Raw genomic sequence first — 12,998 nt, forward strand, 5'->3', positions numbered from 1 at the left:
ATATAATGCCCCTGACACACTGTATACATCCATATAAAACCCCTGACACACTGTATACTTCCATATAATGCCCCTGACACCCTATACATCCATATAATGCCCCTGACACTGTATACATCCATATAATGCCCCTGACACACTGTATACATCCATATAAAACCCCTGACACACTGTATACATCCATATAATGCCCAACACACTCTATACATCCATATAATGCCCTGACACACTCTATACATCCATATAATGCCCGACACACTGTATAGATCCATATAATGCCCCTGACACTCTATACATCCGTATAATGCCCCTGACACTGTACACATCCGTATAATACCCGACACTCTATACATCCATATAATACCCCTGACACACTGTATATATCCATATAATACCCCTGACACACTGTATACATCCATATAATGCCCGACACACTCTATACATCCATATAATGCCCGACACACTCTATACATCCATATAATGCCCTGACACTCTATACATCCATATAATGCCCGACACACTGTATAGATCCATATAATGCCCCTGACACTCTATACATCCGTATAATGCCCCTGACACTGTATATATCCGTATAATACCCCTGACACTCTATACATCCGTATAATACCCCTGACGCTGTATACATCCATATAATACCCCTGACGCTGTATACATCCATATAATGCCCCTTACACACTGTATACTTCCATATAATGCCCCTGACACTGTATACATCCATATAATGCCCCTTACACACTGTATACATCCATATAATACCCCTGACGCTGTATACATCCATATAATGCCCCTTACACACTCTATACATCCATATAATACCCCTGACACACTGTATGCTTCCATATAATACCCCTGACACACTGTATGCTTCCATATAATGCCCCTTACACACTGTATACATCCATATAATGCCCCTGACACACTGTATGCTTCCATATAATGCCCCTTACACACTGTATACATCCATATAATGCCCCTTACACACTGTATACATCCATATAATACCCCTGACACACTGTATGCTTCCATATAATGCCCCTTACACACTGTATACATCCATATAATGCCCCTTACACACTGTATGCTTCCATATAATACCCGACACACTGTATACATCCATATAATGCCCCTTACACACTGTATACATCCATATAATACCCGACACACTGTATGCTTCCATATAATGCCCCTGACACTGTATACTTCCATATAATGCCCGACACACTGTATACTTCCATATAATGCCCCTGACACACTCTATACATCCATATAATACCCCTGACACACTGTATACTTCCATATAATACCCCTGACACACTGTATACTTCCATATAATACCCCTGACACACTCTATACATCCATATAATACCCGACGCTGTATACATCAATATAATACCCCTGACACACTCTATACATCCATATAATGCCCCTGACACACTGTGTACACCCATATAATGCCCCTGGCACCTATAACCCATGCTATAATGAGGCATGCCAGGTCGCCAGAGCAGTCAGTCAGCGCTGTTTATTATGCCTCGTGCTCTGGAGGGGGAGGGGTTACGGGAGTCTGGGACTTCCCCTGTCTTCAGTCAGTTTCTAAACAGCCTGATTTCCCCGAAATGATGCCGCGCTGTGACACCAACAGCGCCCAATAGGGGCGCCCTCTCCTCCCAGGGCGGGTTTACTCAGCAATATACCTGGAGGACGGCAGCGCTGACAATACAGAGCCGCACACAGCCTGCACCAGTACAAGTGCGCCGAGCTCCACTGGTCCCAGTGTTCCCAGTACCTGCTCGGCTCCACGCAGGATTAACCCTCTGCACTCCACAGCTGTGCTGCGCGGAGGACTGGACTCAGGTAATGTACAAACTCCTCTCTATCAGTGTGGAGAACTTTCCCCGTGTACATGTGGATCGCAGCTCTGCAGACATGACACGGCCTGTGTACTAGTGGCAGTGTGGTGCCTGGCGGGGACTTCACAGTCATGCACAGGACGGGCTTCATCGTCACTGATGTTCCATGGCTGTGTGCAGACTGGCTGCGTGCATTGCTGATCGCTGCTGCATGGGGCTGCGTCTTGCACAGAGGGTCGGCACATTGCAGGGTCTTGTAGCACTCACACAAGGAAGTTCCTGTCAAAAAAACAGTAATGAAGTGGGCGGAGAGCGGTAGTGTGAGCGCGCTGCCACTAGGTGGCGATGGTGCTGCATTGTCCTGTGTGTACTACAGGTCTGTGATCTGCTGCTTGCATACAGAACGTGCAGCCGCCGGGAGCAGGTGTCACCGGCCGGCGTGCTGCTCCCCCGGGGCTTGTGGAGCTGTCACCGGCCGGTGTGCTGCTCAGCTACTCTCCCGGGGCTTGTGGAGGTGACACCGGCCGGTGTGCTGCTCCCCCGGGGCTTGTGGAGGTGTCACCGGCCGGTGTGCTGCTCAGCTACTCTCCCGGGGCTTGTGGAGGTGACACCGGCCGGTGTGCTGCTCAGCTACTCTCCCGGGGCTTGTGGAGGTGACACCGGCCGGTGTGCTGCTCCCCCGGGGCTTGTGGAGGTGACACCGGCCGGTGTGCTGCTCAGCTACTCTCCCGGGGCTTGTGGAGGTGACACCGGCCGGTGTACTGCTCCCCCGGGGCTTGTGGAGGTGTCACCGGCCGGTGTGCTGCTCTGCTACTCCCCCGGGGCTTGTGGAGGTGACACCGGCCGGTGTGCTGCTCTGCTACTCCCCCGGGGCTTGTGGAGGTGTCACCGGCCGGTGTGCTGCTCTGCTACTCCCCCGGGGCTTGTGGAGGTGTCACCGGCCGGTGTGCTGCTCTGCTACTCCCCCGGGGCTTGTGGAGGTGTCACTGGCCGGTGTGCTGCTCAGCTACTCTCCCGGGGCTTGTGGAGGTGACACCGGCCGGTGTGCTGCTCTGCTACTCCCCCGGGGCTTGTGGAGGTGTCACCGGCCGGTGTGCTGCTCAGCTACTCCCCCGGGGCTTGTGGAGGTGTCACCGGCCGGTGTGCTGCTCTGCTACTCCCCCGGGGCTTGTGGAGGTGTCACCGGCCGGTGTACTGCTCCCCCGGGGCTTGTGGAGGTGACACCGGCCGGTGTGCTGCTCTGCTACTCCCCCGGGGCTTGTGGAGGTGTCACCGGCCGGTGTGCTGCTCTGCTACTCCCCCGGGGCTTGTGGAGGTGTCACCGGCCGGTGTACTGCTCCCCCGGGGCTTGTGGAGGTGACACCGGCCGGTGTGCTGCTCTGCTACTCCCCCGGGGCTTGTGGAGGTGTCACCGGCCGGTGTGCTGCTCTGCTACTCCCCCGGGGCTTGTGGAGGTGTCACCGGCCGGTGTACTGCTCCCCCGGGGCTTGTGGAGGTGACACCGGCCGGTGTGCTGCTCTGCTACTCCCCCGGGGCTTGTGGAGGTGTCACCGGCCGGTGTGCTGCTCTGCTACTCCCCCGGGGCTTGTGGAGGTGTCACCGGCCGGTGTGCTGCTCTGCTACTCCCCCGGGGCTTGTGGAGGTGTCACCGGCCGGTGTGCTGCTCTGCTACTCCCCCGGGGCTTGTGGAGGTGTCACCGGCCGGTGTGCTGCTCTGCTACTCCACTGGAGGTGTATACATCATATATTACTTTATATATGGTCACTGTTTGCAGGAGAAATAAATATAGAATTTTTGATTTCCCCCCCCTGTAAATATATTTATTTAAAATATACACTAATTATGTAATAATGTGTAGTGTACAGTGCGTGCATGTAATCCTATTCTTTGATTTGCTCTAGCTGTCGGTGAGTAAATAATCCAGCAGAGATCGGTGCCTGCAGGAAGGCGGTGGGAACTCTCCAGTAATTATTAGGTGCTTTCTGGCTGAACTCTGGAGTTGGCGGCAAACAGTGCAGTCACCAGTGGTTGTCCTGTAAGGGGACAGAAGCTAGGTGGCGCTGCACCCCTGCCTGCCTCCCAGTGTGGCCAGGGCCATAGCTGAGTGGTCTCACGTTGCTCTATATATAGAGGGTAGAGCTCTAGGGTCTCACTACACCGTGTGCTCGGTCACTGACCAGTCCTATTAATGGCATGCACCGGCCGGGTGTGATCGTCTCCGCCATGTTGTAGTCTGCGGGCTACACTTATTTATTATTTTATGCAGTTGGTGAAAAGTTCCTTTCTGACAGAGAGGATTCTGCTGCATTACTTGGCAGACTTTTAGGAATTTGTTTTTTTTTTTTATCCCTGCAGAAACAGCACCATTCACATTATGGAAGTTCTGCCACAAATGCACATAAGCGGATAGTGCCAGAGCATGAGTGTACGGCCCCAGCGTGCAGCGTGTGAGTGTACGGCGCTGGACTGGAGGGTGACAGGATGCGGTTTATGCATGTGCAGAGTGTGAGTGTACGGGCTGGCAGGGAGGGTGACAGGAAGCGGTTTATGCATGTGCAGAGTGTGAGTGTACGGGCTGGCAGGGAGGGTGACAGGAAGCGGTTTATGCATGTGCAGAGTGTGAGTGTACGGGCTGGCAGGGAGGGTGACAGGATGCGGTTTATGCATGTGCAGAGTGTGAGTGTACGGGCTGGCAGGGAGGGTGACAGGAAGCGGTTTATGCATGTGCAGAGTGTGAGTGTACGGGCTGGCAGGGAGGGTGACAGGATGCGGTTTATGCATGTGCAGAGTGTGAGTGTACGGGCTGGCAGGGAGGGTGACAGGAAGCGGTTTATGCATGTGCAGAGTGTGAGTGTACGGGCTGGCAGGGAGGGTGACAGGAAGCGGTTTATGCATGTGCAGAGTGTGAGTGTACGGGCTGGCAGGGAGGGTGACAGGATGCGGTTTATGCATGTGCAGAGTGTGAGTGTACGGGCTGGCAGGGAGGGTGACAGGAAGCGGTTTATGCATGTGCAGAGTGTGAGTGTACGGGCTGGCAGGGAGGGTGACAGGATGCGGTTTATGCATGTGCAGAGTGTGAGTGTACGGGCTGGCAGGGAGGGTGACAGGAAGCGGTTTATGCATGTGCAGAGTGTGAGTGTACGGGCTGGCAGGGAGGGTGACAAGATGCGACTTATGCGTGTGCAGAGTGTGAGCGTACTGCCCCGACGTGCAGAGTGTGAGCGTACTGCCCCGGCGTGCAGAGTGTGAGTGTACAGGCTGGCAGGGAGGGTGACAAGATGCGATTTATGCGTGTGCAGAGTGTGAGCGTACTGCCCCGGCGTGCAGAGTGTGAGTGTACGGCGCTGGCAGGGAGGGTGACGGGATACGGTTTATGCATGTGCAGAATCGATATTTGTAGCAACATTGTGTGGAAACCTCTGATTAATTGTTACATGTAGGAACCTTATTGTGGAAGGGAAGCATAACTCTAAGTCTGACATGTTGTGTTTCCACAGGAAGATGCCTGTCACACGCTTGAGGATGAGACCTTGGCTGGAACAACAGATCGCATCTAATAAAATCTCCGGCCTCTCCTGGATAAACGAGGTAGCGTCTGCTGTCCTGCCTGCACTCTCTGTACAGCTCACATGTCTGTCTGTGCTCAGTGATGGTTGCTTTGCTGCTGTGTCACTCTTTGCTCTGTGATCTCTGCAGGCGGAGGGGATTTTCCAGATTCCCTGGAAGCACGCCGCTCGTCACGGCTGGAATATTGACAAAGATGCCTGTCTGTTCCGGAGCTGGGCTATTCATACTGGTATGTTTCCAGGTGTAGCACACATACATGGCGCGTGTAGTATACGGCTGTTACAGGCATATACAATGTCTGTGTCCCTGAGAAGCATCATGAGTTGGCATATGAGAATGTATGGGGGCTTGGATTTAGGACGAATAGGCTCCTGCTGCCTTTCTAAACACTTGGCTTGGAGATTCTGGATTGAAGTCATAAAAACCAATGAGTGCTAATGGACATGACAATAGATCTGGAAACTATGACTGCTGTCAAACTCAAAGGTCAACTAAAGTATTGTTTGTTTTCCAGGAAAGTATAAAGTTGGTGAGAAGGAACCTGATCCAAAGACCTGGAAAGCAAACTTCCGCTGTGCAATGAATTCTCTCCCTGATATTAAAGAAGTGAGGGACAGAAGTGTATATAAAGGGTCCAGCGCGGTCAGAGTCTACAAGATGCTGCCCGCTCAAGTAAAGACGGATAAGAAAGGTGACGCAGCGGCTGCCCCTGGCATGTATTGTTATTGTACATTATATGATGTGCTGACTAAAGTTGTGTCTTCTTTACAGAACGCAAATCTAAATCTGTGAAGGACTCCAAGAGCAGACCAAAGAAAAAGGTACGATCTCCAGCCTGCAGCGAGATCCTCGCCCATCGTGTGCACAATACTTGAGGGTAACACATACTTACTGCGTGTATTTTGCAGGCTGAGAGCTCCTCTGCGGATGAGGTGGAAGAAGCTGTGAAGAGCTGTCAACTCCCAGACGACCACAACAGCTACACGGCAAACTTATATCCGACACAGGAAATCGACATTGCAAACACAGACCTCTTAGGTAGCTGCAGAGTCACTTCACTCTTCATAAAACGTTTTCTTATCTACGGTATAAAAATGCCCGCAAGCCTTTATTAATACAGTCCGAGATCTAGTATAACGCTATACCCCTCCTTAGCGCTGGTGCAGTACACGTAGGGATTATGCAGCATCAGAAAATGGCCTGTGTAAATCGCCTTGTGGTGTTAGATTTATATATTAAAATAGTAACAAATTTTTTTTTTTTTTTTTAAAGCTGTGTACATTTTTAATTTTTTTTTTCCCACAAACTATATATATATAAAAAAAAAAAAATTGTGATCTTGCAATTTTCACACTGCCCACTGAGGATTCTTTTAGACTTATACTTTGTTTTTTTAGGAAGAGTATAAGAGGCAAAATTACAATGACAGGTAAAACCTCTATATAGAGCTGATTACACAGAATCAACCCTATATTCACTATACATTGTCACAACTGAACCTTACCCCCTCGTTACACAATTACCTTTTTACAGGCTTATTTGATTTTTCAATATAAAAGATGGGGTCATAATCTGTTTACTGAAGCTATGTACATATGTTGTTTCTTGAAACATCAAGAAGTTAAAGTCTAAAAATGCCACAGGGGCCAGTGTGGGGGGAAAAATGCAAGATATATATATAATTTGTTAAAGACAATAACTTCAGGATAGGGCTGTTGTACGTGAATATAAGCTATATATATATATATATATATAATCATAACACAAACTGATTTGTGTCAATATCCTTTGCAGAAATGAGTGAATGTGAAGTTTCCAGCAGTGTGCTTGAATTGAAAGATCTAATGGATATGCCCATGCCAGACAGCACAAATAATATGTACAATCTACAGGTGTCACCCATCTCCTCTGATGGTAAGTAATATGTTTCTTATTTTCTGTCCTGCTTGTGCCTATAGCTACAGACGGGTAATAATTAGGTGAACCTTGGACATACCCTAATTAATAGCGTTGTACTTGCTTATGGCAGAGTAAGTTTAGGTACACATTGCATTTGTGCCTACTGTCAGGTGTATACGCTTCGGAACTATGCGCCCTACAATGGCCACATAGGATGGATACTGGAGCATCTGCACTCCATAAGGAGTAAAATGTATACCGCATGATATGCTTTTTTTTGTGGTGTCCTTTCTATGAGAATATGCAGCAAACCTGCATTTTTCTATCGAGGTGAAACAAACCATGCAGGTGCAAATCTGCCGGATGAAGGCTGAAAGCACGGTTTTGGCCTCAGTGTATGGCAGCATTACAGCATATGGCGGGGAATGCCCCCGGCGTACGCTCAGTACACAGATGCAGTGTGAACCTAGCCTTAACACAGTTATTTGCAGTAAACTTAGTAGTAACTTGAGCGTTCAAAGTATTAACACTTCTTTTTTTTTTTTTTTTATATAGTTGAGGATGATGAAATTACCACTGATGATCTTTATAAGGTAAGAGAATCTTATTGTGCAGGTAGTTGACAAGTAACAATTGTCAAAACCTCTTTACTCCTATTTTATGTGGTCTCTCACTAATACATATGTTCCTGTTTTCTGACAGTTGTTAGAACCTGTAGTATGGCAGCAGACAAACATAGATGGGAAAGGATATTTCACCAATCAATCTGGAAATCCGAATTCTTATCTACAGGACTGCAGCCATATATATGATGCCTTTAAGACGTCAGGTATTTTCTCTTTATTCCACTACAAATTCCACAATTCAAATCCTAAGTTAGTTGAGAGGCCAGAATGGGAAAACGGAGTCTGACACCCCTGGAACACTATTAAAATAACTCCATGGATAAAGTAGTGGACTTTGCCCTTATGAAATCATAAATTTGCTGTAATAAACATTTCCTTTTGAAATGGGGTCTTCGGCGCACCCTTAGCATAGCCCAGGTCCTGGTGCACTCACGGCACAGTTCTGTCTTGATTGATCATGCTTGGCCACCTTCCTGGACATTGATTGATAAAGCTCACTTGGTCTTGGATCAATGAAGAGTGTGAGCATAATATCTCTTCTGTGTTACTGCCACAAGTTCCTGTCCATCGGCTGGTCTAGTGACCCGGGTCAGGACCTGCAGTCATAGTATGGACAAGAAAATGCACACAATCATGGGATTTAGCCTTAACTCTGGTGGATACCATGCGTCTATATGTACTGCTCAGAGCCTGATGTTTTGGGGCTTTACTTTACATGCCGTTAATAATAGATGATTGGTGCAGACCCTCAGATTGAAGTAGTCAATTAGATTTCTAAATGCCCAGTTCAGATGGATGAACCGTCTGCGACAAATCTGCCAGGTGACAACCCACCCTAAGCAAGATTCCTAAACTATCAGTATTCAGATTGATTAATTTCTTGCTGATGATTTTTTTTTTTTTTTTTTTAGATTATCAACTCCGTGTCACTACAGAAATGAAGCCGACGTGTGAATTTAGCTTGCATGAACTGACGTCAGCCATCATGTGCTGACTCTGAGCATTATCCATCTTATCAGAAACTGTGCAAAGTGTTGCTAATGTTTAGGTGTGTTTTGCCTTCACCAGTAAGCCATAGACAGTGGTACTGTCATCGGAGAGATCGAGCTAGTGCGAAACACCAATCTAACGCTGCGAATGGACAAAGTCACCGACTTGTGTTTGGTGCATGTAGGCCTCTCGGCCAGAATGGAAGTAAAGTTGCATGTGAACCAAGTGTACGTCTTCATGGACGGATGAATCCGAAGAACATTTGTTGTGACTTCATATTCCTAGTAAAGCGAGGAAACTGTGAACAGAAGTAGCACCTACAACGCTACTATGAATGCAATGCTCACCTCATAGCTAGTAGGAAATCCTCTGTATTGCTGCACATTTCATGTCACCACATGTCTGGAGAAGGACAGCTTGCTATCGAAGGGTCAGGTAGTAAGCGGGATACTGACCACTGTTGCCCCTCAATCTGCTGCACCAGTGATGTACTGAATCCCTAGGAGCACGATGGGATTGCAGTTATTTAGATGGTTACATAGTCCATGTCTCCCAAACAATGCAGATAAGTATCTGAAATATAACGGAAAAGATACATAATGAATTATGGCCGTGTCCACATGGCCTAGGTAAGATCTTCACATCACATCAAGTTTACACTGTAAGACAATAAATGGCAGCTTCCACATTCCTTACAAGTAACTGCGAGCTGCAGACACCCCATGTTCTACTGAAGGAAAGATGGCGGATTGTTTACAGGCAAATGGAAAATCCTTATTTTTATGCAGGTGGTTTAGCATGGTATTCCATAGGATTACTTAACTCTACACATTTTGGTCATTAAGTTGAAGATTAAAGTGTCAGGCTATATTTTCTGTATTGCTGGTTGTTTTGTTTATAGTATCTGTTGATGGCAATGGAAACAATAACCTCAGTAGCGTATTCATCTAGGCTATTGGCACTTTTAATGTCAATGTTTTCAGGACAAATGATCATGTCATGATTTATTGTGTGAGCGAGTTGGCCATCTTTAGTGAAAACATAATGTATCCGGTGATGACCTGGGCAGAATCTGCTCCTATTCCCCTAAGTAGGTAACATAGCTTTGTACAGAATAAACGCAGCTGTGTATTCGTATCCACCTTTGTAAATACCATGTATTTTTAACAATTTTATGCAATAAATATGTATTATTGAATGTATTATTACTGCTTTTTGTTTAAAAAAAAAAATACAAATCTGTCTCCAGAATGGTTCCAGAGCTATAAAAAGGATTTGTCACCAAATCTAACAATGTAATGTCTATACATCATCAGCTCGATCACCAGCTCTGAGCAGGATGGTGTACTTACTTTTACCATCTCTGAGTGACCCTTTAATCCCTTCTGTACTAATAGAACTAAACAGAAGAAACTAATCTGTATAAACTAGTAATGCCACTAAATCGTTTCCTAACACATTTGCAGTTATACTTCCTAACATCTACCATACAGTTCTGGTGCAAGGTGTTCCCGCCCGCGAAGCATCACGCATGTACACCGTGGTGAGGACATCAGCAAGTTAGCCGGTGGGTCACTGCTGAATATTATAGCTGATGCCCTACTATTGCATCGACTTAGATTCAGCTGTCAATAGCCGCTGTGGCATCTAGGATTGTAGCACTCAAAACTTCAACTCCTTCCAGCAAGCCTCACTCAGATGTTTGATCTGTCAGCAGAAAAAAAAATGGAGGCTTCTGTTACTGGTTGGTCAAAGGCTCTGGAAAATCAACATGGTTCCAAAAAATCTGGGGAATTCCACACCCTCAAATGCCACATAACCTTGCTCAAAGTGCAGTTAATGCCAACATGTCCCTTAAGAGCCATGCATCACTTTATGAATAAGGAATATTTGACTCCAGCACCTCCCTTCGTGAAGCATAGTCTTAATGAGACGGATCCTATATGTGTAAATGCGGTGGAGTGCATTGGGATTTTTCACAAATTTTATGAAAAAACTGCTTTTCAGTATTTGGTAGCCAAAGTCAGGAGTGGATTCTGAAGGAATGGGACGTTGAAAGGAAACGCTTATACTTCTACTTTCTGGCTTCACTTCTGGAAAGTTGCCCAGTCTCTATACTTAATGGTACAGAGTGAAAGCCATCGGGGGCAGATCTGTAGTCGCCTGCGAATGATCGGCGACAGTGCAGCTGTCTTGATGGTGTACAGATACTGTTAGGCTTAAGTGCACTCAAAGTTTGGAGAGTTTTTCAAACAGAAACTCCAATTCTCATAACCCTCAAAAACTGAGTTTTGCTCACTTTCGCTCCAAAAACAGAGGAAAAAGACTCAATGTGCATACAGCTTTATAGATAAAACCTTAGGATAGTTTCAAAGCCAGCTGGGAATTTCATCCGTGCCAAATGAATGAAGGCGTCATCTTTGGATCATACACTTCCTACCGCTACATGTCGTGTGCTTCCACAGTAAGAACATTACTGGTCCTGTGCAGGGATGTTGTCTGTTACTTTGGAGATGCAAAGGTCTGCATTTAAAGCTGCTGAGACCACCATAAGAATTGTTTTGGTGGGTGCTTGAGTTTTCTGTAGTTCCGCCACAGGGAAATGAAGGCATTACATTGTTACACTGACTCCCATCTATGGAAAGGTGCTAACTTGCAGCACAAGAGGGAAAATCCTGGTGCACAGCTTGCACAGTGCACTTCTTTCCATTCTCTGCCATTGATGTAAGGTGTTTCATTTTACAACTTCATGAAAATGATTCAAATTCTGTCAAATGTATCAGAGTACCCCAGATCTGTTGCATTACGGCACACACCTAGCAAACCTCATTGACTACTGGCCAATTCCAGCCAGTAAACTACAAGCCAATCAAGCATTTTGGTAATTCTGGTATTTGCCATTTTGTTTGAACAAACTGATAATCAGAAAGCGTGTTCCTTGGACTGTTCCCTGATCACCGGCCCATCTAAATTGGCCTTAAGGCTATGATAACATCTGGAGATCATGGTGGATTATTGTACCTAATGAACATCTGTAAGGATGTGACAGGAGACATCATACGCCTCTCCTCCTAAAGATACGTCTTCAAGCAGTATATTTAAATGTGCTGGGCCGTGGTTTGATTGTATTTCATGAGTAATGTGAATCTGCATAGAGCTCTACAGGCACTAATTGATACGGTTAATGTATTGTAACTAGCGTATAGTGCTGTAAGATACCGATGCTGCTGTGTAAATACTGTAAAGGTAATGCCTATTGTGAGTAGCATACACTCATGCTCTGGTGTGGGGAAAGTATAGGACATACAGCAGATTAGCTAGTGATAGGAATTATAAGTGTAATATGTTTAGTGCATACTGTTAGAACATAGTGACTGTAGTGAAGTAGGTGAAAGGTTAAGTTTGCCCAGCAACAGACTGCTGGGGCAGACAGAGTAATGATTATTCCAGCCCAAAGTGCGAGGGTTAGGGCCAGTAAAGGGAATCACTTCCTGGTTTTAGTCAGTGAAAGAGTTCGTTGGTGACAGTTGCTAGGGGGAGTTCAAAGTGCAGTGGGCTGCTAGCAGAGGCAAATAAAAGTTGTGCTGGGTGGTATGAGGCCTTACTAAACTCCCTGTGGATATTCCTGTAATGTCCGGAGCTCAAGGATAGAGTCAGTGGCCATGGAGAGCACCGACATTCCTTCTGTAGAAGTTGGACGTGGAAACCTATAAAGCAAAGGTTATGGATTGCAGTAATATTGCGGGGCTTGTGGGGCTGCCAGGAACTGTTGCAGCAGGGATAGTTCAGGCAGAAACTAAAGTAACGCGGGAAGTGTACTGTGTTACTGAAACAAGAAACGGAGGGTGCTGTTCCCAATACTGTGTGATACAATATGATGTACTTCAAATGTCAAGTAAACTGTTAAGTGTTGAAATGAACCAGGTGTCCCCTGACTTGTGTGCGGCTGTTCCTGCGTATGTACAAATGGAGACAATGGAGGCATGCGGCTGGCCAGTGACTGTAATGCATCCTAATGGAGGTAGCACAGTGGGACTGCAGCAC

General features: G+C 46.7%; 1 protein-coding gene across 1 annotated transcript; it reads left to right on the plus strand.

Moving 5' to 3' along the window:
- The first annotated feature begins 1,736 nt into the window (after positions 1 to 1,736).
- On the plus strand, positions 1,737 to 10,156 carry IRF1 (interferon regulatory factor 1). The gene is made up of 10 exons (XM_069763936.1): positions 1,737 to 1,875; positions 5,370 to 5,460; positions 5,569 to 5,668; positions 5,954 to 6,130; positions 6,211 to 6,260; positions 6,348 to 6,477; positions 7,234 to 7,353; positions 7,894 to 7,931; positions 8,041 to 8,167; positions 8,876 to 10,156. Exons 2-10 carry the CDS (start codon positions 5,374 to 5,376, stop codon positions 8,956 to 8,958), a joined length of 912 nt encoding a protein of 303 aa, XP_069620037.1. The 5' UTR covers positions 1,737 to 1,875; positions 5,370 to 5,373; the 3' UTR covers positions 8,959 to 10,156.
- Positions 10,157 to 12,998: the final 2,842 nt, after the last annotated feature.

Source organism: Ranitomeya imitator, chromosome 4, assembly GCF_032444005.1.
Source record: "Ranitomeya imitator isolate aRanImi1 chromosome 4, aRanImi1.pri, whole genome shotgun sequence".
In the NCBI taxonomy this organism is placed as follows: Eukaryota; Metazoa; Chordata; class Amphibia; order Anura; family Dendrobatidae; genus Ranitomeya; species Ranitomeya imitator.